General features: G+C 42.8%; 1 protein-coding gene across 1 annotated transcript; it reads left to right on the top strand.

The window, feature by feature from the left end:
* Positions 1–1,208: 1,208 nt before the first annotated feature.
* LOC119324854 lies at positions 1,209–2,015 on the top strand. Its single transcript, XM_037598621.1, has one exon. The coding sequence runs from the start codon at positions 1,429–1,431 to the stop codon at positions 1,756–1,758; it is 330 nt and encodes a 109-aa protein (XP_037454518.1). The 5' UTR covers positions 1,209–1,428; the 3' UTR covers positions 1,759–2,015.
* The last annotated feature ends 24,128 nt before the right edge of the window (positions 2,016–26,143 follow it).

The following is a 26,143-nucleotide window of genomic DNA, read 5'->3' as shown; positions in this document are numbered from 1 at the left end:
TGATCTCATATGGTCCCGAGATAGGGAGAGGATTTTGAATATGAACTGAGTTGCGCCTTGTTGTGGGAGGTCGACGGGATCACCCATGTATTCAAAATTAAGATTGCGAACACCCTTATCATCATCCTTCACAATCACGTTATGCATTATCGAAGAACATGTCATCACCTACCATAGTGTCTTGAGGTCCCCCTCTTTAGCAAATCCATGAACAATTGCAAAATGTGTTTGGAGTACTTAAAATGATCTCTTCACATCCTTCCTAAGACTTTGTTGCTTTCCAGAAAAGTGATATTTTTGTTACCTATTGGATACAAGATGGTCTTGACAACGTCGCCCACAGAGAATAGACATCATCAACAAAGTAGTGCCACCATGTTTGTAGTCATGCCCATTGATGTTGTAGTTGCATCCCATCGTTGTATGTCATTTCACCGAACATTTGGTGTGTGCGGTGTCCGACATGGACATTATCTGTAGTGGGGAGGGTTCTGGGCAGCGTAGGGATCCGGCGATTGTGTCTTAGCGGCAAGTGGAGTGACGAAAGTCAGGCAAGACCTGGGCGGTGTTCGAGGTGGGTGCAGCGGAGGAGTCAGGGTCCTCTAGTGGAGGCAGAGAACAGAGGAGGACGGGTGGAGTGTGGGAAGGGAAAGGAGTTCCGATAGTTTTCTACATGAAACCGGACTGTTCGATCCGACATGGCGGACAGTTCAAACTATCCTATTTTTTTCCCTCAATTTGAGGCGGGACTGGGAATACCGGACTATCCGGACTATTTAGAGCCCATTGGATGATATTTTCCGAGCCCATTGGATGATATTTCCAGACCAGAAAAATAGGGCGAAAGGGAGGAGTCCGTTAGAGATGTCCTAATTAAATGAAATCTTGCAAGTAATCTAGAGAATCGTCTACAAATCTTCCCCTATTTACTTGATCCAGATAGTAAAACAGTTGCAGAGGACAAATCCTGTGCGTAGCTTCGAATTCGTCTCGTAGCATGGAAGAGGAAAAGGGAACCGGCAAGCCGCCAAGCAGCTTGCAGCGCACACGAAACCGCAATCGAAACGCCGAAGCACACAAGAGTAGCCGACGGATGCAGACCAAGTAGGCAAGCAAAGGTAACGAGGCGGGCACGCCTTCCCTTCCCCGCCTCCGCTACCCTCCAAACTGCGAGGCGAAACACTATCCCAACACCCACCTTCGTACAACCCCTGAAAAAATCCTACAAATCGACGCACCCCGTCCACAAAAACAACAGATAGCCACAACCTCCCGTCCACACACCCATCGAAATCTCTTCTTCTTCCACTCCTACCAGCACCAGCAAAGCATACACGGCAGGAAAGCCAAGAAGTACAGCTCCTCCTCCCCTCCCCTGTAGTTGCTTCGCCGTTTCCGGGAGATTCTTGGATTGGTTTTCCGGCAAAGATGGTTTCGCCCGTCGTGATCGCGTCGGCGGGGCTCGGGATGCTGGCGGGCGTGGCCATGGCAAACCGGACGACGGGCGACGGGCTGCCGGCGTCATCCAGATGGGACGCGCGGCCCCGTTGCTCGACTTGCAGCGGCACCGGCCGGGAGGAGTGCCTCTGCAGCCGTTGGTCCGACGGCGACGTCGGCTGCGGGACGTGCTCTGGCTCCGGCCGCAAGCGGTGCCGCAGCTGCGGAGGCTCTGGCACCGGCCGGCCGCTCCCGGCGCGACTCATCGTCCAGGAGCAGAAGCTGCCGACCGCGCCAGCGCGACGCGGAGACTACAACTGATATTCATCGGTTTCCCCGAGGAAATCGTAAGTGTAATTAAGCACAACATAGCACACCAGTATATGCAACGTGTCCATTCCTGTGTATGTTATACGCTGCATCCTGCACGTACTACTAGTTAAGTACTCCCGCTGTAAAGAAATACGAGACTTTTTTTTAGACCATTACTCCTTGAGACCGTAGGCTTGACAGTAATAAGGACAAAATCATGCATCAAACAGTTTCAGGGATCCTTTGATTCAAAGCAATTTTGCAGATTTTTTGGAGGATTTAAATACTTAGGAACCCTTTTGTGTTATTAGTTTGATTCACATGATTGAAATCCTTCAGAATTTCCGTAAGAGTCATTTGTATTCTATATTTGAGAGGAAAGATATCCATCCACTCAAAAAAAAGGGCAACCTGGTGCATGTTGCTCCCGCTTGCGCAGGGTCCAGGAAAGGGTCCGACCACTTTGGGTCTATAGTACGCAGCCTTTCCCTACATTTCTATAAGAGGCTGTTTCCAGGACTTGAACCCATGACCTCATGGTCACAAGGCAGCAGCTTTACCACTGCGCCAAGGCTCCCCTTCATCCATCCACTCAAACCTCTTCATAAAACTCCATTGCTTTTCCTATGCTATCAGGCATACCAAACACTCATTCATCCTACTTCTTGTAGTTCTTCTAACTCCGTAGGATTCAAGAGGGCATGACACTCTAGTCTTACATTTTTTTCTATTCAGGAGTTCTTAAGAATCGTGTGAATTAAAGAGGCCCTTAACTATTCATCAGAGTTTATTTATGAGAAGTAGTCAAGAGATTAAAGAACATTATGATATTAAATACATGTTACATATTTTAAAACTTTCATTTTAAGCCAAATCATGTACACGCCACGTGCAACTTGCATTTATAGTTTGGAAAATGTGGACGATTATTGACCCACGATCCATTTTCTATTGAAGTGAATTCCACTTTTTACCCTGTAGTTGTACTTTTGTGACACATATTACTCCATTTAGTGGAACTTCAATCAAAATATCAGATTTTGGAGACTTTAAACACGAGTTTACCGTAGTTTTACATTTTGCTTGTTTATGTTGGATAGGACCGGCATGTTGAGTCAATGATTCGTAAAATAAAAATGTAAAGAACAGAGGGCCCCTTGGCGATCATGTCCAGACTTCCCTTGTCTATCTGTTGCATTCCTCGTTGTCGTCCAGATATTTTTGGATCCCGGACGTCACCTCACACCTTGCCTAATGGACATGCATTGGAAAATAAGGGTCCAAAGCTTCTACAAGGGGTGTTCTAGACGAAATTCCACTCGATGGGTAATCAATGTCACAAATGCATATATAGGGGTAAAAAATGTGGAATTCACTCTTTCTATTGAGACAAATGTGATTTTCGTATTTCAATTTATCACGTATATCTTTCATCCCTCAACTAATATTTGGTGTGATTCTATTCTAAACTGCCAATACTAGGTAGCTTTGTGTAATGTCAATATTCCTTGCTCAAACTCGGTTTTGGCCTTGTATGGCCTTATTTTCGACAATATCATCAGTCCTTTTTTGCGGGTAAACAATATCATCAATCCAGGTGGCAATACTCACATATGTCATTGAGAATGACTCCCTCCCTCCCTCCCCCCCTCTCTCTCTCTCTCTCTCTCTCTCTCTCTCTCTCTCTCTCTCTCTAACAACCACGAATGGGCCAACATTACCGCATGTTGCTCCTTCATGTCCACGATTGTGATCCTAGAAAAATCGAATATAATTCCTTTGAATCAAAGTAGTGTGAGTGTAGTGCTTAGCATGACCGACATGGTTTTGCGCAAAGTCTATATCTAGCTTATTGCGAGACATACACTACACTCGCCTCTAGTGTTCCCAACTTGGGTCGTGGCCTAGTAGCGGTGTTTTTTCTTCCTTTTTTCTCGGGAGATATTAGTTATCTGCCTCTGGACCTTTTTCTGATTTTCTATGTTTTTAGGTTTATTTATTTATTTTATCTCATTTTTTTCTTTTTATCCTTTTCTTTGCCATAATTTGGCTTATCTTCTATTTTGTTTTTCTTTCTAAAAAACATTTTGGGCAGTCGGGGGAAGAGGATTACATGAAATTTAATAAAAAAAAGTGTGAACTGTTTGTAACATTTTTTTAATGTGTCAACATTTGGAAATATTAGAGAACAGTAGTTCGAAAATATATGAGTACTTTTGAAGTTCACATGAACATTTTTTAAATGTGTAGATATTTTCTAAATGTGTGAATATTTCTTCAAAAATATTTGTGAATAATTTTTACAATTTGCATTAAAGTATTTCAAAATATGTGAACATTTTTATATAATTGTAAGTTTTTTCCAAAACGTTGAACACATTCTAAAAGTTAGATTTTTGAAATGTGTCAACACTTTGAAAAGTTACATCAACATTATTTAAACACGTGAATATTTTTAGTTATATGAATTATTTTAAAAGCTTAACACCTTTTCTAATAACATGAGCATTATTAGAAAATACATTAATACTTCTTATAATATTAAAATGAACATTTTAAAAAAATTGTGGAGATACTTTTGTAATAAAAAACCATAAGAATACACAAGAGCCACAAAGGTATGTTTTACAATTGTCCACAATAAAAGTTTCACTGGGCATTGTACGCTGTCGTCCTATGTAAAATCTGCTACTGTGGCTAGTTTTTTTTTTTGAGAACTGCTATCATGGCTAGCTCGACAAGAAAAGTTTGCCCAGGATGGTGATCATCACGACGACCATCTTGCAGATAGACACCTCCATTCTTGAGTGATGTTTCATGTGGTCATACAACGTGTGATGCTAAGATGAACTGTGTGGTGTGAGATATATATCCAGAGAAGGATCAAAGTGTGTGTAAGGAGAGAGAAGTGATTGATGGTGGATACTCAAAATGCAGGAATAGAGAAAAGGCTGGAATATAGTATCACGTACTCTTGTATCTTATAGGATTAGAAAGCTACAGGAATTTCGATGGAAGAGTGTTTGATAGAGCATGGAGAAAACAAAGGATTTCTAGTAAAAGATTTGAGTGGGTGGAATTTTTCCTTTAAAATGGAGCAGAAATTATTCCCATGAGAAAATTTCTAACAGTCCAAATCCTACAAAAATCGAATATAATTCCTTCCAATCTAAGTAGTGTGAGTGTAGTGCTTAGCATGACCGACATGGTTTTCCGCAAAAGACTATATTCAGCTTATTGCGAGAGATACACTACACTCGCCTCTAGTGTTCCCAACTTGGGTCATGGCCCAGTAGCGGTATCTTTTCTTCCTTTTTTCATCAGGAGATATTAGTTATCTGCCTCTGGACCTTTTTCTGATTTTATGCGTTAAGTTTATTTATTTATTTCATCTCATTTTGTTTCTTTTTATCCATCCCTTTGCCATTTTTTGGTTTATCTTCTATTTTTGTTTTTCTTTTCAAAAACCATTTTGGGCGGTCCGGGGAGGAGGATTACATGAAATTTAATTTAAAAAATGTATGCACTGTTTGTAACATTTTTTTAACGTGTGAACGTTTGGAAATATCACAGAACATTAGTTCAAAAATATGTGAGTACTTTGGAAGTTTACATGAACATTTTTTAAATGTGTAGATTTTTTTAAATGTGTGAACATTTCTTAAAAAATATATGTGAATACTTTTTAAAATTTACATTAACATCTTTCAAAATATGTGAACACTTGTATAAAATTGTAAGTTTAAAAAAATGTTGAACACATTCTAAAAGGTAGATTTTTTTAAAAATGCGTGAATGCTTTGAAAAGTTGCGTCAACATTATTTAGACACGTGAATATTTTTTAGTTATATGAATTGTTTTAAATTCTTAACACCTTTTCTAATCACATGAACATTATTAGAAAATACATTAGTACTTTTTTGCATTAAAATGAACATTTCAAAATCTGTGGAGAAAATTTGTAATAAAAAACCATAAGCATACACAAGAGCGACAAAGTTTTCTTTTCTTTTTCGAGAACTGCTACCATGGCTAGCTCGACAAGAAAAGTTTGCCTTGGCGTCTCACACCATTGCGTGGGACTCAACTAAGGGGTATCCCACGGGGGCACTTCCCAGGGCGTGGGAGTGCACTAAGTGCACGGTGCACGTGCACTCATAGAAATATTTATGGACTCCTTTAGCTGGTGAATGTTCATCAATAGGGTGGTATTTGTGAATGTTTTGATGGCATTTTTAGTTGTGTGTGGGATGGCAATTTCTACGATACAGCGTGACATTTTTTCAAATGAAGGCTCAAAACTGCCATCCTCCTAGAAAATATCATGTTGCTGAAGAAACTGCTACCCCGACGCAACTAAAACTGCCAGCAAAAACGTTTAAAATGATACCCTCTCACAGCGAATGTCGGCCAGATAAGATTTCTGAGATTTATTTTTTATTGTACGCACCATATTTATACTACAGCAGAGTTGTATTATTATTGACGACAAGTCAAATTATCTGGCCCTCGTCATCACTTTAGTGGACCCCTCAATTTTTTCAAGGCCAAGACATCAACCCAAGAAGAAGCTTCACTAACAAGTCACTAGCAACGGAGGAGACTTTTCATTAGAATGAGCTACATATTTGGAAACACTCTACGACACATAGTAAAGGTCATATGTGTTGTAAACCTATACCAAGTCTTACTTCTATCCATGTACACGGAGTCTTCCGTAACTGGTGCTATACAAGGGGATCTGCTCTTTTTTGCCTAGATTAGCCTACAATAAGTAGAAGATTTTGGGCGCTTTCCGTCGAAACCACCACCTCAACTCGTCAAGATTTCCTAACTCGGCGAGTATCGATATTGTAATCATTGACATTCTCCATTTTTAAAGACCTTAGCAATGAGCACTAATCAGTCATCTCAGAGGACTAGCAATTTCAGTCGTTGGATCAGTTGTTTTAGGCGTTCCTCTGCGTTAGATGCCTTTATCAATGTGTGCATTAGCCGCAGATCATCTTCCGCAATAGAATGGGCACTAATCCAGCCATCTTAGGGCACTAGCAATTTTGGCCATTGGATCTGCTGTTTTAGGTGTTCCTGGCCGTTAGATGCCATGGGTTGTATATCATCTTCCACCGCAGAATGGGCTATAGATTTGGCTGATCACGTTAGGGCCGCTATTCCCACTGAAAATCGGAACTCTTTGATTGATGCAGATTCGCAGGTGGCCAAAAGACCCGTTAACATATGGGAGTTGCAGCGTCACCATCCCCACTACTTCCCTTCCATTTGCCCAGCCACCGCCGCCCCTTCTCCTCCGTCCTCCACCACGTATGTCTCCACTGCTTTCCATCCATCTGCTCTGGCTCACGGCATGTGTATGCCTCCTATTGCATGGTAGGCATAGCCAAATACATCTTTGCTGTAGGCGAGGCAATTTTTCTCGCTCGCTAAAAGTGAGATATAAAAGCACCCTTATAGACACACCCATGGTTCCATGGGAGCCCCTACTTGATGCCTTTTACATCAAATTGGCGGTAAATCACACAAGAGTCAGGGCTGTCCGACCCGTTTAGCGGTCGGGTTGATACCAAGCCACCACTGCAGCGACCACGACCCTGTAGGAAGCAGGTTTTTCAAGAAAAAAAATTAATGAATGTTTTTTGAAAATTTCAGAACATATTTTGAAAAATGTGAACTTTTTGAGGAACACTAATATTATTTGAGAAGTTGGACACATTTTTAAAATTTTAGAACTCTTTGTAAAATCTGGAAATAATTTTCTTTTTTTGAAAATAATTATTTTAAAAAACTAATGAATATTCTAAAATTTTAATTTCTAAAACATTTTCTGAATTTTAGAACATATTTTCTAATCTTTGCAAAACTTTTTTATATTTTTGAATATTTTTTAAAAAGCTAACTTTACGGAACTTCAATTTTTTTATGTTTTTCAGTACAATAAAAAAAGAAACCTGAAAGTAAAGAAAGAAAACCTGGATCATAACCTTCTAGAAGGTTCACATAACCAGTTATGGACTTCGTAATTCCAAAAATCAGGGTCTTTTGATGGCCGAATGCTATTCGGTGTTTAACGCGCCAAGTACAACACAATCGGGACACAACGCCCGAGTTAGTTTCTTTGCTTTGTTCAGGCCTGGTTTATTCTGGTATTTTATTCTCTGTATATTCTTTTTGTTTTTTTACTTCGTGACATGTTTTAATTAGGGATATTTTCCCCGAATTTGTGAAGTTTGTGAAAGTATTTCAAATTCATGATTTTTTTAATTTATGTACTTTATTAAAGTCCGTGAACTTTTGTGAATTTTTTAATCCACCTTCATGAACTTTCTCAAAATCATGATTATTTTCACATTCACGAACTTTTTCAAATTTGCATTCGTGAACTTTTTTTCAAATTCGTTTTCTTTTTCAGATTTGCGACTTGTTTACATCCGTGAAGTTTGTGCACTTTTTAAAGTTCTCTTTTGAGAACATTTTCAAATTCATGAACTTTTGTCAGATTCACAAACTGTTTCAAACTCCAAACTTTTTCAAATTCGCGTTCGTGAAATATTCAGATCTGCTATCTTTTTTCAGATTGACAAACTGTTTTCAAATCCACAAACTTTGTGAAAATCTTCAAATTTCATGAACCTTTTTAAGATTTGCGAACTTTTTTTCAAACCAGCGAACATTTTTTGATTTCACCAAAAGTTCCAAAACTATATCCCTTTTTATTCACAATTAGCAGGCTTCCTGAGAATGAGCGAAGAAAAAACTAGCAACCGTACTATGATGCAAAGTGAGTTTGTGAGTCATTGTTACTGCCTATCTTGGGTGACATTGTGGGTGATAGCGATATTTCGGCGCCTAAGGTGCCGAAGAGGAGTCTCTCTTATTGCCACAAATGGTCGCCTACACGCACACTGCAACCATTGAGCAATTACGTGGGCTCGCCCACTTTTATGGTGGCCTAGCAAACGGTTTTATTGCCACAACCGGTTTTTATTTCTTTTACTAGTTTCCTGTTCCTTGGGTTTTCTTTTTTCTTTTACATTTTTCTATTTATTCTTTATACTTTTTCTTTGCATTATTTTCCATTTTTCATAATTTAAAATTTTCCAAAATTTAATCAAAATAAAAGAAATCAAAATTTCAAATTGTGCTCATATTTATAAAAAAATCAAAAGTTATTCGGAATTTTTGAGGTTTTGTTCATCTTTTCAAAAAATGTTCAAAAATTCAGAAAAATATGGTTTGGATTTTCTTCAATTTTCAGACCATGTTCATGTTTTAAAACTTGTTCAGGTTTTTGATAAATGTTCAGAATTCATAAATATTTATGTTGTCCAATTTTGTTCAGAGTTTCAAAAACAGTTCCCATTTTCAAAAACTATTCTCAGAACAAAAAGTGTTCACTTTTTGAGTTTCCAAAAAAAATTCATTTTTCAAAAATATTTCAACATTTTGTTCTTGCTTTTTCAATAGTTCTGACTGTTCTAAAATTTTCGTGTTTTCAAAAAAAAAACATTCCTGTTTTTCAAAAGAGAAACCCGTTTTCAGAAATTTGTTCACAAATTTCAAGGTTTGTATCTCAGAAAATGTTGACAAATTTGAGAATATTTGCATTAAATATATTCACTTTTGTAAAAAAACTACATTTGAATTTTCAAATAAAAACAATTGATGGCTTACAGTTCTTATAGACCATGTGGCCTTATTTAGACAGGGAAGCTTACCTAGTACAATAGCTATCAGTGATTGTTCACTCACGCGAGGTCCCGGGTTTGATATCCTATTCACGTCCATTACTTTTACCATTGCTATCTTGTTTGCTTTTTTTATAGCATGGAATGCTACTAAAATGCCAGGCCAGTCGAGCGAACCTGTGCGAATCGCTGGGATCGTGTTACAGAGTGCGACAGATAGGAGATCCCCACAATGAGCGCCAAATAGGGAAAGCTCAGTTTCGAACCCCGATGGTGTTGGTTGTAGGACTGGGGTGCACCTATGTTCCGGTTACTGCGAGGCAGTAGCTTGCCTCGCCCGAGTGAACTCGATTTGTTGGTCGAGCCAGTAGCGCTGATGTCAGACCTGCTTTTTCCTTTTCTTCTGTTTTCAGCTTTTTTTTGTATCAGAGCAGAAAAACCAATCACGCGTCCGAATAAGTTTTTTCCCTCTGGTTAGGGTTTTCTTCTCCCGGGGGCGATCTCCGCCGCCGTCGAGCCTTCACCTTCCCTCCTCCCGTTTTGCCCCGGTGGAGTTCGCTACAGGCTGCAAGGGTGGTCTAGCATCACTTCCCGGTCTTGATCGACTACTTCTGGCGGCGCTGGGAGAGATAGGGTTTGTTACACGGTCCGATCTATCTGTTTCGGGCTAGGGTTTCAAGTTTCAGCGGAGATGGGATCGAAGCAGGGCGAAGCGTCGGGCTCCTCCTCCGCGTCGGAAGCAGAGAAGATGATGGCTGAATTGGGACTCCGTGAGGAAGACCTCGATGATGTCGTCTTCGATGAGAAGCAAGCTCCACCGGATGCAACCAGGTGGATGGCGGTGGCTAGGGTACACATCGACAAATCCTACAGCCAATATTGGTTCTTCAAGAATATGAGGGCAACTTGGGATCTGGCTCATGATGTGAAGTTCCGACCCCTTGAGGACAACCTCTACACACTACAATTTTTCTGCCTTGGCGATTGGGAATGAGTGATGCAGGAGGGGCCGTGGAATTTCAGAGGAGATGTTGTCATCATTGGTCCCTATGATGGGATCACGAAGCCTACTGAGGTAAAGCTGGATACACTAGATATATGGATCCAAATCCACGATGTTCCTGATCTGTATGCACACTTGGTCGAGCCGCTAGCGGCAAGAGTGGGCGAGGTTCTTTTTACTGAAACAATGACCCAAGACTTTGCGGGTAACTTTTATCGTGTCTGGGTAAGGATCAATGTGCACAAACCTCTGAAGAACGCGGTGTCTATGATCCGCGATGGCAAGAGACATATTTACCGGGTGAAGTATGAGCGTCTTCCCGACTGGTGCGCCGTCTGTGGCCACCTTGGACATGTCTATAAAGAGCACGACAACGGGATCCATCCTCCGTCTGCTTTACACTTCAAGAATCTAAAGGCAGAGTGGAACATGCGAGTTGGGACAGGCCCGGGAGCGGGCCGAGGTAGAGGACGCCGCGGGGGTCGTCGTGGAGGACGAACTGCAGGTCATACCCAGGAGCATGAAAACTATGCTGAGCCTGACATGGATAACTCTTTGGTCAGCAAGTCTGATGAAGTCATGCAGGATGCTGATGGAAACAGGAAGCGTACTGCAGATCCGAAGGGAGGGGGCATGCTAGCTCTCCCATCACCTTCCACAGCACCGGTGATGCCGCCTCCAGAAGTTCCTGCAAGCCCTTCCTCCAAGCAGGACCCGAAGCGTCCACGAGTCAACCCTGACAAGACGGGCCAGAAGAAGAATGGATCGTCTGAGAAACTGAACGAAGCAAAATCGGCGACCTCCCGAGGGGAGGATCGCCGGGCACAATGAATATCGTATGTTGGAATTGTCGTGGTGTGGGCAAAGCCACGACAATTCGAGAGCTTCGCGACTTAGCGAAGTAATTTGCCCCGACAGTGCTATGTATAGTAGAAACTCAGATCTCAAAAGCACGTGTCGAGAATCTAGCTACTACTTTAGGTTTTAATCATGCTTATGCTGTGGGCAGTTCGGGCCGCAGCGGTGGAATCGGTATTTTTTGGAACAATGGAATAAATCTGGATGTTTTTGGTTACTCTCAGTATCATGTTGATGCTAAAGTGTCTATGCCTAACCATAGTGAATGGAGGCTGACATGCGTTTATGGGGAAGCTCAAGTTAGTGAGAGATATAAAACCTGGGATCTACTCAAATCACTTGTATCTGCGAGCGCCTTGCCTTGGCTCTGTATAGGTGATTTTAATGAGGTTCTCAATCCTCATGAACACATGGGAACTGGCCAGAGAAGGCAGGCACAAATTCAAGCTTTCCGCCAGGTGGTTGATGTTTGTGCTATTACAGATCTGGGATATCATGGCAAGCCTTGGACCTTTGAAAAGAAAACTGCAGGGGGTGGATATTGCAGAGTATGTCTTGATCGTGCACTTTCAAATACAGATTGGCTGGCTACGTTCCCACGGGCCCAACTTTCACATGAGACTGCAGCCTCGTCCGACCATTGCCCGGTACGTCTGCAGCTGGAACCCCCTACTCCATCTCAGGTTAAACAAAGGCTGTTTCGGTATGAAGTGTACTGGGAACGGCATGAAGAATTTGGGCATTCTTTGGAAGCAATGTGGAGTGGCTCCCCTGCTGGTCAAAACGGCATGCAACTAAGTAAAAAATTGGGTGACCTGTCGGCATCCCTGCGACAGTGGAGCAGAGCGATGATAGGCTGTGTGGGAAAAGAAATTAAAAAACTAAAGAAGGAACTGGCTACTTTACAGAATGAGCCCCTGAGAATCGCGCTGTCACATGCAGAGACAAAGATTTCTGATCGTCTTGTCGAGCTTTACCACATGGAGGAAATAATGCAAAGGCAAAGGTCGCGAGTCGACTGGCTTACTGCGGGGGACAGAAATACCAAGTTCTTTCAACGGAGGGCAAGCATGCGTCGACGGAAGAATACGATCAAATCTCTGCAGCGTCCGGATGGTACTTCAACCAATGATCCAACTGAGATGGCTTCGATAACTAATGAGTTTTATAAAAACTTATTCACGTCAGCGGGAACGTCAGGAATGGACACGGTGCTGAATGCAGTTCCAACCAAGGTCACCCCGGATATGAACTTGATGCTTACCGCTCCTTACAGCCGGGATGAGGTGAAAACTGCACTCTTCCAAATGTATCCAACGAAGGTGCCAGGGCCGGATGGATACCCGGCGCATTTTTTCCAGCGACACTGGGAGCTGTGTGGTTGGGAGGTAACTGATGTGGTACTGCGCATTTTGCGTGGAGAGGAAGGTCCAGAGGCTATCAATGAGACGATCCTTGTTTTGATTCCAAAGGTAAAAGACCCTTCTGACTTGTCACAATTTAGGCCCATCAGCTTATGCACCGTTTTATATAAGATTGCATCCAAGGTGTTATCCAACAGATTGAAACAGATATTGTCTGACATCATCTCAGAAGAGCAGTCTGCGTTTGTCCCTGGTCGTTTGATCACGGATAACATCATAACAGCCAATGAATGCCTGCATTTCATGAAAAGGAACAAAGCCCAACGGAATAGATACTGCGCTGTAAAACTGGATATGATGAAGGCCTATGACCGTGTTGAGTGGAACTATCTTGAAGCTATCATGACCAAGCTGGGATTTGCACCTACTTGGATAGCCTCAATCATGAGGATGGTGACTTCGGTAAAATTTTCTGTCCTGTTCAATGGAAACAAGCTTGAGGAATTCACACCATCCAAAGGGATCCGTCAGGAAGACCCAATTTCTCCATACCTATTTTTGATTGCAGCGGAGGGCCTTTCGTGCCTCTTAAAAACCCAAGATGAATCATCGCACCTCGGTGGCATCCGAGTGGCTCCGACGGCACCGCCGGTAAGCCACTTGCTTTTTGCAGATGATAGCCTGCTGTTTATTAAAGCCAGTTCAGATGGAGCAAACGAGTTGTCTTCCTTGATGGAGAGTTATTGCAATGCCTCAGGCCAGAGAATAAACCTAGCAAAGTCTTCAGTTTTTTTCAGCAAGGGCACCCCGAACACGCAGAAAACAGAGGTAAAAAATATTTTGAATATTCCAAATGAATCTCTTTCTGACAAATATTTGGGTATGCCCACTGACGTGGGAACAAGCAAAAACGGAGCCCTTAAATTTCTTAAAGATAGAGTATGGAGCAAGGTTAAGGGGTGGATGGAAAAGCTATTGTCGGCTGGAGGGAAAGAGGTGCTGATGAAAACTGTTGCACAAGCGGTTCCAGTTTACTCTATGTCATGCTTTAAGCTTACTCGAGGCCTATGTGAGCATATCAATACGCTCATCAGAAAGTTTTGGTGGGGTAGCAAGGAAGGGAAACGGAAAGCGAGTTGGGTTTCATGGAGCAGGATGGCCATGCCAAAATTCTGTGGTGGATTGGGTTTTCGGGATATTGAGCTTTTCAATCTAGCTTTGCTAGCGAGACAAGCCTGGAGAATCTTGACGGATCCACAGTCACTTAGCGCCCGCGTCCTGAAAGCAAAGTACCACCCTACGACGGATTTCTTGGGCGCTGAGCTGGGCTTGGCTCCTTCCCAAATCTAGCGAGCAATCATGGATGGAAGAGAAGTGCTAAACTAGGGGTTAATACGGCGAATTGGTGACGGCCTAACCACACATATCTGGAACCAAAACTGGCTACCACGCCCGGCTAATATGAGACCGATAGTGAGTAGAATAGCGAGTCCACCTCAGGGGGTACACGAGCTAATATTGCCAGGCGCACAATGGGACAACACTGCGATCTCAGAGATCTTTCTCCCAACAGACGCACAGGCGATCATGTCAATACCCTTGTGTACGAGACACATTGATGATTTCTGGTCTTGGATCCATGAAAAGAATGGGGTTTTCTCTGTAAGATCTGCTTACCGCATGCTAGTTAACACCAAGATGAGGAGAGAAGCATGGCTAGAAGGCCGAGGTAATTCCTCAGATTTGGACAGAAACTCGAAGGCATGGCAACAGTTATGGAGAGTTAATGTACCCCCCAAGGTGAAGATCTTTTTATGGAGGTTTTCTCAGCAATCTATCCCGATGGCAGACTTGCTACATCATCGAAATATGTTCACAAGCACACGGTGCGGCTTGTGCGGGGCAGAAGATTCATGGCAACACTCTTTACTACACTGCACAGTCGCCCGCTGCGTGTGGGCGCTGCAAGACCCAGAGCTAGTTGAGGCTTTGAACAACACAACAGAGTCGGATGCGAAGAGATGGTTGTTTGCCCTTTTGGATATGCTTTCGCCGACAGAGTTTACTCAGGTGGCGGTCACCATGTGGGCGCTTTGGCACTCACGGAGACAGGCGCTGCATGAGAACATATTCCAGAGTCCTTTGTCAACGCATGCCTTCATCTCCAAGTATATCCGGGAAATCGAGGAATGCAAGCCCAAAATGATTCGAGGAGCAGTAAACCCAAACGGGGTCCAGGGTCAGGCTAAATGGATACCTCCGCCGACGGGTATGGCGAAGATCAGAGTTGATGGAGCAACTACGAGAGATACTCCCAAGGGTACGTTCAGTGCAGTGTGCAGGGATGATGCGGGAGTCTTCCTAGGAGCCTCGGTGATCAAGATTCCTGGAGTGGTGGATCCGGCTACTCTTGAAGCCTTGGCGTGTCGTGAGGCGCTTGCCCTAGCATCGGACTTGCATCTTTCCCTCCTTGTTATTGCTTCGGACTGCCAGGGTGTAATCAGGGACATCGAAGAAGGCACAGGAGGATTCTATGCTAGTACTATCAAGGAGATCAAGGAGACGGCACAGGTTTTTGATCAATGCACCTTCATCTTTGAGGGCAGACCGACAAATATCGAGGCACATAGCCTTGCTAAACACGCTTTCAGACTAGATTATGGGCGCCATGTGTGGCTTATAAACCCACCAGACATTCATTGTATCCCTATGAACTTCTATGATCAATAAAGTGTGTTTAGCCTCAAAAAAAAATGTTTGCCTTTTTTATTTTCATTTTCATAATTTCCGTTCGGTTTTTTAAAGTGTTTAGTGTGTATTTAAAATATGTTAATCATTGACATAATGTTAAACATGTACAAAAAATGTTCTTGATGTATATGAAAAATGTACATATATGAATGAAAAAAGTAAGCATCAAAACATGTATTTAAAAAATGTTAATCATGTATTCAAAAATATTTACCCAGCATAAAAAGTTTGTTGATAAGGCTCATAACAATGTTCGCGCCAATATAAAATTGTTCTTGCATTTAAAAATGCATGTATAATTTAAAAAAATGTGTATACAATGAACAATGTTGCATAACGTAAAACAATGTTGGCTGGCGACATATAGCCTTTGCATTGGCTGGCGACATATAGCCTTCGCGCGTAGGGCGACTCTGTCGGGAAACTGGAATGCGAGTAAGGGCAGACAAACGGGTCAGACTGAAATCACTAATTGAAGAGTACTCCTTCTAAAGGTCACTTCCATCTCTTCAGGGCGTGACAAGTGACACACATGTAATACGTCACTTGTCGCAACAAGTGTGTTTTTTTTTGTAGATTCGTTTATTCAAAATGTTTGATCTTTTAAACCGTGCGTTCAAATCTTAGAACCGGTTTCGTTGTTGGATTCCTCGCGCCGAGATCTTCAAAACTATATTCCATGTTGATAGGTTTTGATGAACTTTTTTTCACAAAAAAACCTGAACCGAGAGCACGTTTTTTTTTCTGTTTATGAAGAGGCGCTCATGAAAGAAAATCATGCCTCTCGCGAAAGCAAAGCTGTGCCTCTCGTGACAGGAAAAATAAAAAGAAAATGCGTTATTTTCCCGTTTTCAAGAGGCACGACCGTGCCTCCAGCGAAAGGGAAAAAAATGTTTATTCACTTCTTCGAGAGGCACGCCTGCCTCTCGAGGAAGGAAAAAAAGATGCACGGCTTTGCCTCTCGCAGAAGCAAACCCATGCCTCTCGCAGAATGAAAAAAACACATTTTTTTTTGTTTCTGAGAGTCACGGCCGTGTCTCTCGCGGAAGCAAACCGTGCCTCTCATGGAAGGAGAAACAAACGTGTTTTTTTTACGTTTTCTGAGAGGCACGACCTCTCACAGAAGCAAAATCGCGCCTTTTGCAGAAGCAAATCTGTGCATCTCATGAGAAAAAAACACATTATTTTAGTAAAAAAATTAAAAAAAATGTCCAAAAGCTAAGAAAGACCGATGAAAATCGAAAAGCAAAAAAAAAACAAACAGAAAAAAACATCTAAATAACCAAAAATGTGTGCGAAAAAAATAAAAATCAGAGGTAGCACCCAGAGCACGACACGTGGTGGCGGTAGAAAGCACGCCAAGTGGCATATGCTCTCAACCCACCCCGGATAACCCTTGGGGAGGCTCCGAACGAGTGCTCTTCAATTAGTTGCTCTTACTGTCATGATTAGCCCTTCTCTCTCTCACACAAAACCTTGCCATGGCCGACCCGGCGCATCGCACATATTGCCCGTTTGTGGAGGTCAATTCACGGGCTCTTTTAACGGAAGTGAAACTGAGTTGGTCGTGTCGTGCGGCATATATTCTTTTGGAAAACGAATAACAAATGCCAAATTGGAAACATGAAAATATTCAGTGCTACTCGTTTTTTTCTGGGAACGAGCAAATTTATACTTAAAGTTCATCGGATGTCCAAAGCATATCAAACATAATAAAAATTACGTCGAGATTTCAAGACAATTGAGCAACCAGTATTGCCATCAGAACTTGTTGCCGATGTCGCGCTCTCCTACTAGAGCCGACTTTGACAGCCAGAAAGTCTTTGCGCACGTGCCCCTAAGGATCAGTGTCCTGCAGCCGCATTGTCGCAGTTGAACTCTTGCATCAATCTGAAGCACCTAACATCAGATCTCCACACATGACAAGAAACCATAACCTCACCACCCCGTTGGGACAGTAGGAACCTAAGTCGGTCTTCGTCAATTACGTCTATACAGATGAACTCGAGGAGGATCAAAAACCGAAGGACAAACTCAAAGAAGAAGCGTGGCCATCCGCCTGAGCGTTGCACCCTGGAAAACTAAAAAACCTTAACCTAAACCACTAACCCGAGTGGATGCATCGGAATTCTCCTCCCTGTCACCGGCCACCGGAGTAGTGGGCAGATGGAAGAAAAATTTACGGACTCACCCATGAAGCTTGGAGAAAAAAGTTTACACTAGTCACCGAGGATTAGGGGAGAAAAAGTAAGTACAGTAGTTATTCAGTGCTACTCCTAATCATCTTAAAATAAACAATTTATTGTTTTTATTATGCCCGCACGCGCGCGCGCACATACATGTAACATGAACTGAATGGAAGTTGCAAATTGGAGCGTGGAGATTAATGAGATCACAAAAAGCAATATGCTTTTGTTGAGACACATAACTACCAAATGCATGTCATCTAGGAAATCGAAATACTTGTCTTGTTAGAAAGCTAAATGACACTTTCTCCCAACAAATAAATGAAATTGTGGACACGTGTAGAATCTCTCATGTTTTTTCGAAAAGGTCTAAGGTCATAAATGGAAGTATGACATGTCCTTACAAACACACCTTTATAAAAAAAGAAAATACATTAAAATTCTTAGGGATGTCGAAGTGTGCTTCCTCAAAGCTCGTTGCCGTCTCAGCAGAGGATATTTGTTTAAGCCCAGGAGCATGTAGAAGCAACAACGGGAAAGTCATTGATGTCAAGTAGAAGACGCCGGCGGCGACAATTCACATAGCAAGTCGCCGCTCCCGAAAAGAAAATGCCAAAAAGAACATGCAAATACTCCAAAGACCACAAACGATGGCCAAATCCATGCAGATCCACAGAAGACCAAGTCGACCGGATCCAGGAAGATTCATTGGAGACACACCTCCACACGTCCTCCATCGGCGCTAAGTGAACCGACGTAACAGAGAAGGACATGGAGGACATCATTGCAGAATAGGGATGATGCCACCGTCACCTAGGATCACGTCTCGGCGGCCCGCACCCTCCTCTCCAATTTCCAGTCTAGGCCGTATTGCAGCTGAAGGATACCGAGACATAGGATCTGAGCCGCCACCAATGCACACTCCTACAGTGGCACCGCACAGCTGTGTCAAATCTAGAACATCCACTACGCCATCATGCAAATGTTGCTCTGCCGCCCATACACGGTCTTGTGCCCGCAAGCACCATGGGCCCTCCTCTCCATACTAGCCCACCACACCAGGAACCAAACCACGAGATGACCTCTCGCCACCGCCGACACTGCACGGTCTTCGCCTTGGAGTGCAGTGTAGTGGCGGCGAGAGGAGAATGAAGTGATCTAGGGTTCTCCAGGTGGCAAAGCAACATTTGCATTTGCTAGAGGAGAATGGTTGCGGGGGAAAGTATAAAAAGTCCGATGACACTGTTTGTCACATCCCGAGTTTGGTAATGACCTAGGCTAGCGAATTCTTGTCTGCATCATTTCTAAATTTCAAATGAAATTGAAATGAGGATTGATCTAACCCTAGCACCACATTAATAACCTAGGTTCTACTAAAATAATTTGCAATGAACCCAAAATGCCCTTCAAAATGTTCATGCTTTAAGGAAAAGGTGAAACCCTCAACAATAGATGATGCACATTTTCCAATGCATCCATGGTCTTTGAATTAACCCATTACTTATTTGAATTGGATCAAATAAATGCAATAAATATAATTTATAGTTCCTATAATTCTGAAATTGGTTGAGGGCCTCTAGAATAATTCCACATATACTTTGTGGATCTATAAAAATGGTTTGATATTTTTAGTAAATCAAAACAGACAGAAGAAAACCAGAAACAAGAAATAAAAGGAGAAGGGAAAGGAAACTGTAGGACCTTGAAGTATGTCTAGAGGGGGGGGGGGTGATTAGACTACTTGACCAATTTAAACTTAACCTTTTCCCAATTTTAGTCTTTGGCATATTTTAGCTATCTTAGCACAAGTCAAGCAATATTCACACGATTCAAGCAAGCATGCAAAGAGTATATGAGCAGCAGAAATTAAAGCATGCAACTTGCAAGAATGTAAAGGGAAGGGTTTGGAGATTTCAAACGCAATTTGGAGACACGGTGATTTTTGGGCCGTGGTTCCGATAGGTGGTGCTATCGTACATCCACGTTGATGGAGACTTCAACCCACAAAGGGTAACGGTTGCGCGAGTCCACGGAGGGATCCACCCAAGAAGGGTCCACGAAGAAGCAACCTTGTCTATCCCACCATGGCCGTCGCCCACGAAGGACTTGCCTCACTAGCGGTAGATCTTCACGAAGTAGGCGATCTCCTTGCCCTTACAAACTCCTTGGTTCAACTCCACAATCTTGTCGGAGGCTCCCAAGTGACACCTAGCCAATCTAGGAGACACCACCCTCCAAGAAATAATAAATGGTGTGTTGATGATGAACTCTTTGCTCTTGTGCTTCAAATGATAGTCTCCCCAACACTCAACTCTCTCTTATAGGATTTGGATCTGGTGGAAAGAAGATTTGAGTGGAAAGCAAGTTGGGAAAGGCTAGAGATCAAGATTCATATGGTAGGAATGGAATATCTTGGCCTCAACACATGAGTAGGTAGTTCTCTCTTAGAAATGGTAAGTTGGAAGGGTAGGTTTGTTCTGATGGCTCTCTCAATGAATGAAGAGGATGTGGAGGGGTATATATAGCCTCCACACAAATACTAACCGTTACACACAATTAACCAATCTCGGTGGGACCGAATTAACAAACTCGGTCAGACCGATTCAGTAAACCGAGTGACCGTTAGTGATTTCGGTGGGGTCGACATGCAACTCGGTAGGACCGATATGGTTAGGGTTAGGGCATAACGTAATCTCGGTGAGACTGATTACACAAACTCGGTGAGACCGATTTTGGTAATTAGCTAACCAGAGAGTTGGTCAGGTAAACTCGGTGGGATCGATTCGCTCTTTTCGGTGAGATCGAAATGTTACGGAAGGGAAACAGAGAGTTTGCATTGCAATCTCAGTGGGACCGATCGCTCACTTCGGTTAGACCGAAACGTTACGAAGGGAAAGAGAGAGATTACAATCCCATCTCGGTGAGACCGAGATCCCTATCGGTGAGACCGATTTGCCTAGGGTTTGTGGCAGTGGCTATGACATCTGAACTCGGTGGCGCCGGATAGAAAGAATCGGTGGGGCCGAGTTTGACTTTTGGTTTAGGTCATATGTGGATATGAGGAAGTAGTTGAGGGTTTGTGGAGCATATCACTAAGCACTTGAAGCAAGAAACTCATTAAGCAACACCTCATCCCTCCTTGATAGTATTGGCTTTTCCTATAGACTCAATCTGATCTTGGATCACTAAAATATAAAATGTAGAGTCTTGAGCTTTTGATCTTGAGCCAATCCTTTTATCCTTAATATTTTGAGGGATCCACTTTCATCATCCATGCCATGCCATTCATTGAGCTTTCCTGAAATATTTGTCTTGGAATAGTATTAGCTCAATGAGCTATATGTTGTTATGAATTACCAAAACCACCTAGGGATAGTTGCACTTTCTCTCCCCCTTTTTGGTAATTGATGACAACATATAGATCAAAGCTTCGACAAATGATAATAAGATTGAAAAACATCGTCGCTTTGAGAAGTATGTGATAAGCAAGAGCTCCCCCTAAATTTGTGCATAGTTTAAGATTTGCTTTGGACTGCAAATGCACAAGGAATTAGGCTCATGGGTTACTCTTCCATGTCACATACATCTTGGTGAAGCGCTCAAAATAACAGGGATTGAATACATGCACTCATCACCAAGCAAAGTGAATGATCATACAAAGATAAGTAAGATAATATCATCCAACAAGCATAAGTGTAGCTTATGATCAAACATGTGATCATCAATGTCTCACAGATAATAGCATAGTATCTCAAGCAAGCAAAAGCAAAACAAAGTTCAACCACGAAGACAAGAGAGAACAAAAGCAAACTCTCTCTCTCGAAGCCTATGATCTATACATTTTTCTCCCCCTTTGACAACAAGTTACCAAAAAGTTCATAGAAAATGCATAGTACTATATCGTCTCTTAGGCTTGGTCTTCTATTGGTGGTGTAGAGATGACTCCAAGAACGAAGGCTTCAGTTGATGTGGATGGAGCTGAAGGAGTTGGTGCTGGAGCTGGTTGCACTGGAGCTGTAGCTGGTGCAAATGAAGTGGCTCTGGTGTCTGTCACTGGCTCTGCAGCTGATCTCTGAGCTCGAGGCACTCTGGCAAATGCATCAGTAGTTGTCCTGCCCTTCCTCTCCTGCATGTCATCCTGTAGCTGCTCCATAACTGAATGAATCTCAGTTATTTCACATCAAGGTCATAGAATTTTTGTTCCGTGATTCTTTCCAGGCTCTCCTGATTTTGAGTTAGGGTGGCCAACCCCTTCTCAATCCTCAGAGTTGATGCTATCAAGTAACCGAGCTGGTCCTGCTTGCTCTTTAGGAAGTACTCAGATGCCTCCTCTAGAGTTGGCATCTTGACAGCCTTCTCCTTCTTTGCTTTCTCCTTCTTCTCTTGAGCTTGCACTGAGGATGGTTCATTCTCATTCATGACAACTTGATTGTCCTCAAAGTCTGGATAGAGAACAAAGTGTTCCTTATCAAATAGATATTTGCCTGTGCCCATCTTTGAGTTGATCAGCTCCTGGATTTGTGGGGCATACCCACAACTTCTCTTTTGGTCTGTTGCTGTCCTCTTGATAGTCTCAACTATGAGGCTCATGACCTTGAATTTCTGTGGCACATCAAAAATGTGAAGCAAATTAATTGCATGACCTCTGATCATGTTGTGGTCACCTGACTTGGGCAAAAGAGTGTGCCTAAGGATCCCGTTGATCATTGGCATCCCTGACAAAAGAAAATGGACAGACCCAAACTTGAAGGTCTCAAGTGCCTTGTCTGGGATCTCCTTGTACATATGGGACATGGAATTGTGATCCTTCTTCTTCTTGGAGTAGACATGCAAGTCATCTTCTTTCTCCCCTGGGGCATTGATCAGATTGTCCCATTCCTCAATTGTTGATTGGTACCTTGTACCTTCAAACATCCAGACAATTCTGCCGTCATGATAAAAGTGAGCTGTGGAGTAGAATTGCATAAGTAGCTCATCATTCCAGTTTGTGAACTTCTGTCCAACAAACTCATCAACTCCACAAGCCTTAAAGCTGTCATATACTCCTGGGTAGTGATCCTCATTTTCCTTCATGTATTTCCAGTCTAGCCACCTCATGTCACGGACTATGGGCTTCTTATCCAACAACACGGTCTCATAGAAGTCCTGCTGTTCCTTAGTGTGGAACCTGTAATCAACAGCAGTTCTTCTCCTGATTGCATATGGATCAGACAATCTCCACTGCCTGAGCCCTGCATCTTTCCTCAGCTTCATATTCTCAGCCATTGGATGAGCATCGTTGTGGTCTGGAATCTTGGGTTTGAGCTTCCTCAGGACTTGTCCTTCATCATCTTCCTCAGCAACTTCAGGCACTGGGGCCTTGTTCTTCTCAGCAGCTGGTATGCTCCTGGTATTCCTCTTAGGTGCAGACTTGGCCTTGGAGGTAGCTTTGGGTGCTTCTTTGGGCTTTGATGATGCAACCCCTAACCTTATAGCATCACCCATCAGCTTTTGTGCCTTGGGTGCTGGTGCAACAACCTCTTCTTCCTCCTCCTCTTCCATCATGGAAGGTTGTCCAACAACTCTGGCCATGGTCTTTCTGACCCTTTCCTTTCTCTTCTTTCCTTCTACAGCTGGCTCCTTGGGACCAAGTTTTTCAAGTTCTTGTGTTGATCCTCTGACCTTCAGGATAGGTGTCCTCTTGGATGGGACCTTCCTATTAAGTCCAGGCTTTGTGGTCTTTGCTGAGCCATACTCCTTTTTGAGCACTACCTTCTTGGAAGTAGCCTCATCTTCAGCTGCCACATAGTCCTCATCCTTTGAGTCTGAGGTTCTCTTCCTTCTGGCTCTTGTGGCTGCTTTGGGCAAATTTCTAGGAGTGCTTCTGCTGCCTTCATCTGAGAAACTAGAGGGACTAGTGCCCTCACTCATGTGAATCTGCTCTTCTTCCCTATTATGGCTGTCACTTTGGTCTGACATGTTGAGAACACTGACTGCGGACCCTGTGAATAGTTATAGATGAGATAGAATGGATGAGCATCACAAAATGCAGAGATTTTGCAAAAAGAATGGCTCAAAAACTTAGTTTTAGTTTTCCACGGAAAGCATTTCGGATCAACCGATTTTCAAACTCAGTGATACCGAAGCAGCTTTTGGAACCTAAACTAGTGATCTCGGTCAGACCGAGTCACAGTTCGGTGGCACCGAGACTGCTAGGGTTTCACTAAGTTCTAAAATCGGTCACACCAATTAGCAATTCTCGGTCAGACCGAGAGTTACTTATGCAATGGTGTTAGCCGAGTTGGTGGGACCGAGTTTTTCAACTCGGTGGGTCCGAGATGGTTTCGGCGGAAACCTAACCCTAAATTTTCAAATCGCATCTATTCTAAGGATTGTTTTGACTGGATAGAGGTGTTTCAATCGTGGCAAGAATCATAATGAACACAATGTGCTAGGAATTTGATGGGGATAGCACTGTGATCGAGTCCATACCCTAGTTTGGCGATGAACTAGCTACGACGGCAATGGCGGGGATGAATTCCATTGACGGCGGCGGAGACCAGCGACTGGAGGCGGTTGGCGACGAAGTTGATGATCCGGAGACCTAGGAGGCAAAGCGAGCTATGCGCGGGCGAAGTGGTTCGAAGAAAGTTTTCCAAATTTTGCCCATGTGTATATATAGCCCGACCCTGTCGGTGTGACCGAGTGGAACAACTCGGTGGCACCGAGATGCATAACTGTTTACAGTTACAGCAACTAGGTGAGACCGAAAAGTTCAAATCGATTGCACCGAGGTTGAAAACCTAGATCGACTTAGTGATCTCGGTATGACCGATATGGAAGAATCGGTCAGACCGAAACACACAAAGAAGTTTTGGAAGTTTAAGTCCATGACGAATCGGGGACTCCGAGTGCTCCTCACACAGAGTGGTTCGAATCTGACTTGATCAAATTTTGTGATGTAGCATGAATAGAGTTTGAGACAAGGAAAGCATAGATAGCTAGAGAAGGTTCTTAGGCATTCTTGTTCATCCACTTGGCAAAAGAAAAAGAAACCAATCAATCACAGCAACAAGTGGATGTCCTCGAATGAGTTAAAGATGCAACCAACATGCTCACATAATAAAATGATAAATGAAATATGTGGCAAAGCATGCACAATCAATTCTAGCATCTACCAACCAATTGGCGATGACTAGGTCATCTATATATGAGTATATTGACTTAGGAGTCAAATGAGAACATTTGATCATAGGTCATACTCACCGTTTAAGCTCAAGTGGGGTTACCACTTTTACATAATGCATTGATGTGTTCACATCATTAGAGTTGCTTTGACTCAATTCTTAGAGTTAAGCTCCCCCTAGATGTGAGATCCCCCCTTTAGAGGGATGAACTAACCTTGGGTTTTGTCGATGATGACTTCATGTAGGTGTTGAAGATGTGGATGCAGATCATTTGGAGGAATCCTTTGGAGTGAGTTGCACTTTGAATACCTATACGGGTTAGTCCCACAAGGAACAAACAAGTATATCCATAGACGTAGAGTGATGCACACACAAGATGATGTTCATGAAAGCATTAGGTTACCTTGCCCCTTGCCTTACCAACATGAGGGTTTGTGACTCCTTGAACTAGTGCAAGATATGGAAGTTGATTGCACTTGTCCTTGCCAAAATGATATGAGTGAAGAATGTTGGCGGAGTCACCCTCAAGAACTCTCTAGTTCTTCTTCTTCGGGATCCACATCATCATGATGGGAATCCTTGGAGTTGTAGTCGTACTTGATGAAGTAGAACTTGACGTAGTCTTGGGAACCCACTTGACCAAGGCCTTAGGAGCTTCTTCAAATGCATCTATCTCCTCTTGAAGCTTGTCCTTGCCTTTGTTCTTGTGGTCTTGTGGTGGAAGATCATCTTGAGCTTGTGTTCCCTTGAAGGAAGTGGGATCATACTTCTCTTGTTGAGGAACAAACTTCATCTTGGGGTATTGATCTTCTTCCCACTCAACTCCATTGGCATTGAACTTTCATTCAAAACCAACACCTTGATTCTTCCGGTGCCTTCCTTGCTTGCGTACAATTTCCTCGAATTGCTTACTCCCGGAAAGGCTCTTGTAAACACCTTTCTCTATAATTCCCTTCAATAAGCTATTTTCTTGCTCAAGTGTAACTTGGCTAAGAGAATCATTAGTGGAATCAAGAGAACTACTAGAAGCAACAATATTGGATTTAGCATGATTATTGTTACTATTAGAGGAAGAATCCTTCTTGTTCTTGTTACTAGACTTGACTTGAGGCATGTAAGTAGATAAGAGTAAACGCTTGGCAATGTAAGAAGAACTTTTCTTGCGAAGATCATCATTGATTGCTTTTAAGAACTCATGCTCTTGCTCAAGATTGAGCTTTTCAAAGCGTAACTTCTCATGAGTCCTCAAAAGTTCTCGATGATCTCCTAAGATAGTTTCATGAGCTAACTTAAGAGTGTTTAGTTCTTTAGTTAGAAGCTCAATCTTCTCCTTATCATTGTCATTCGTTTTATCTTGTTTAA

This window comes from Triticum dicoccoides, chromosome 6B, assembly GCF_002162155.2.
Source record: "Triticum dicoccoides isolate Atlit2015 ecotype Zavitan chromosome 6B, WEW_v2.0, whole genome shotgun sequence".
In the NCBI taxonomy this organism is placed as follows: Eukaryota; Viridiplantae; Streptophyta; class Magnoliopsida; order Poales; family Poaceae; genus Triticum; species Triticum dicoccoides.
Note: the sequence above shows the minus strand (reverse complement) of the source record. Positions and strands in the feature narration are given on the sequence as shown.

Coding starts and splice junctions, on each gene's coding strand:
- LOC119324854 (XM_037598621.1), top strand. CDS start 1,429: ATGGTTTCGCCCGTCGTGATCGCGTCGGCGGGGCTCGGGATGCTGGCG.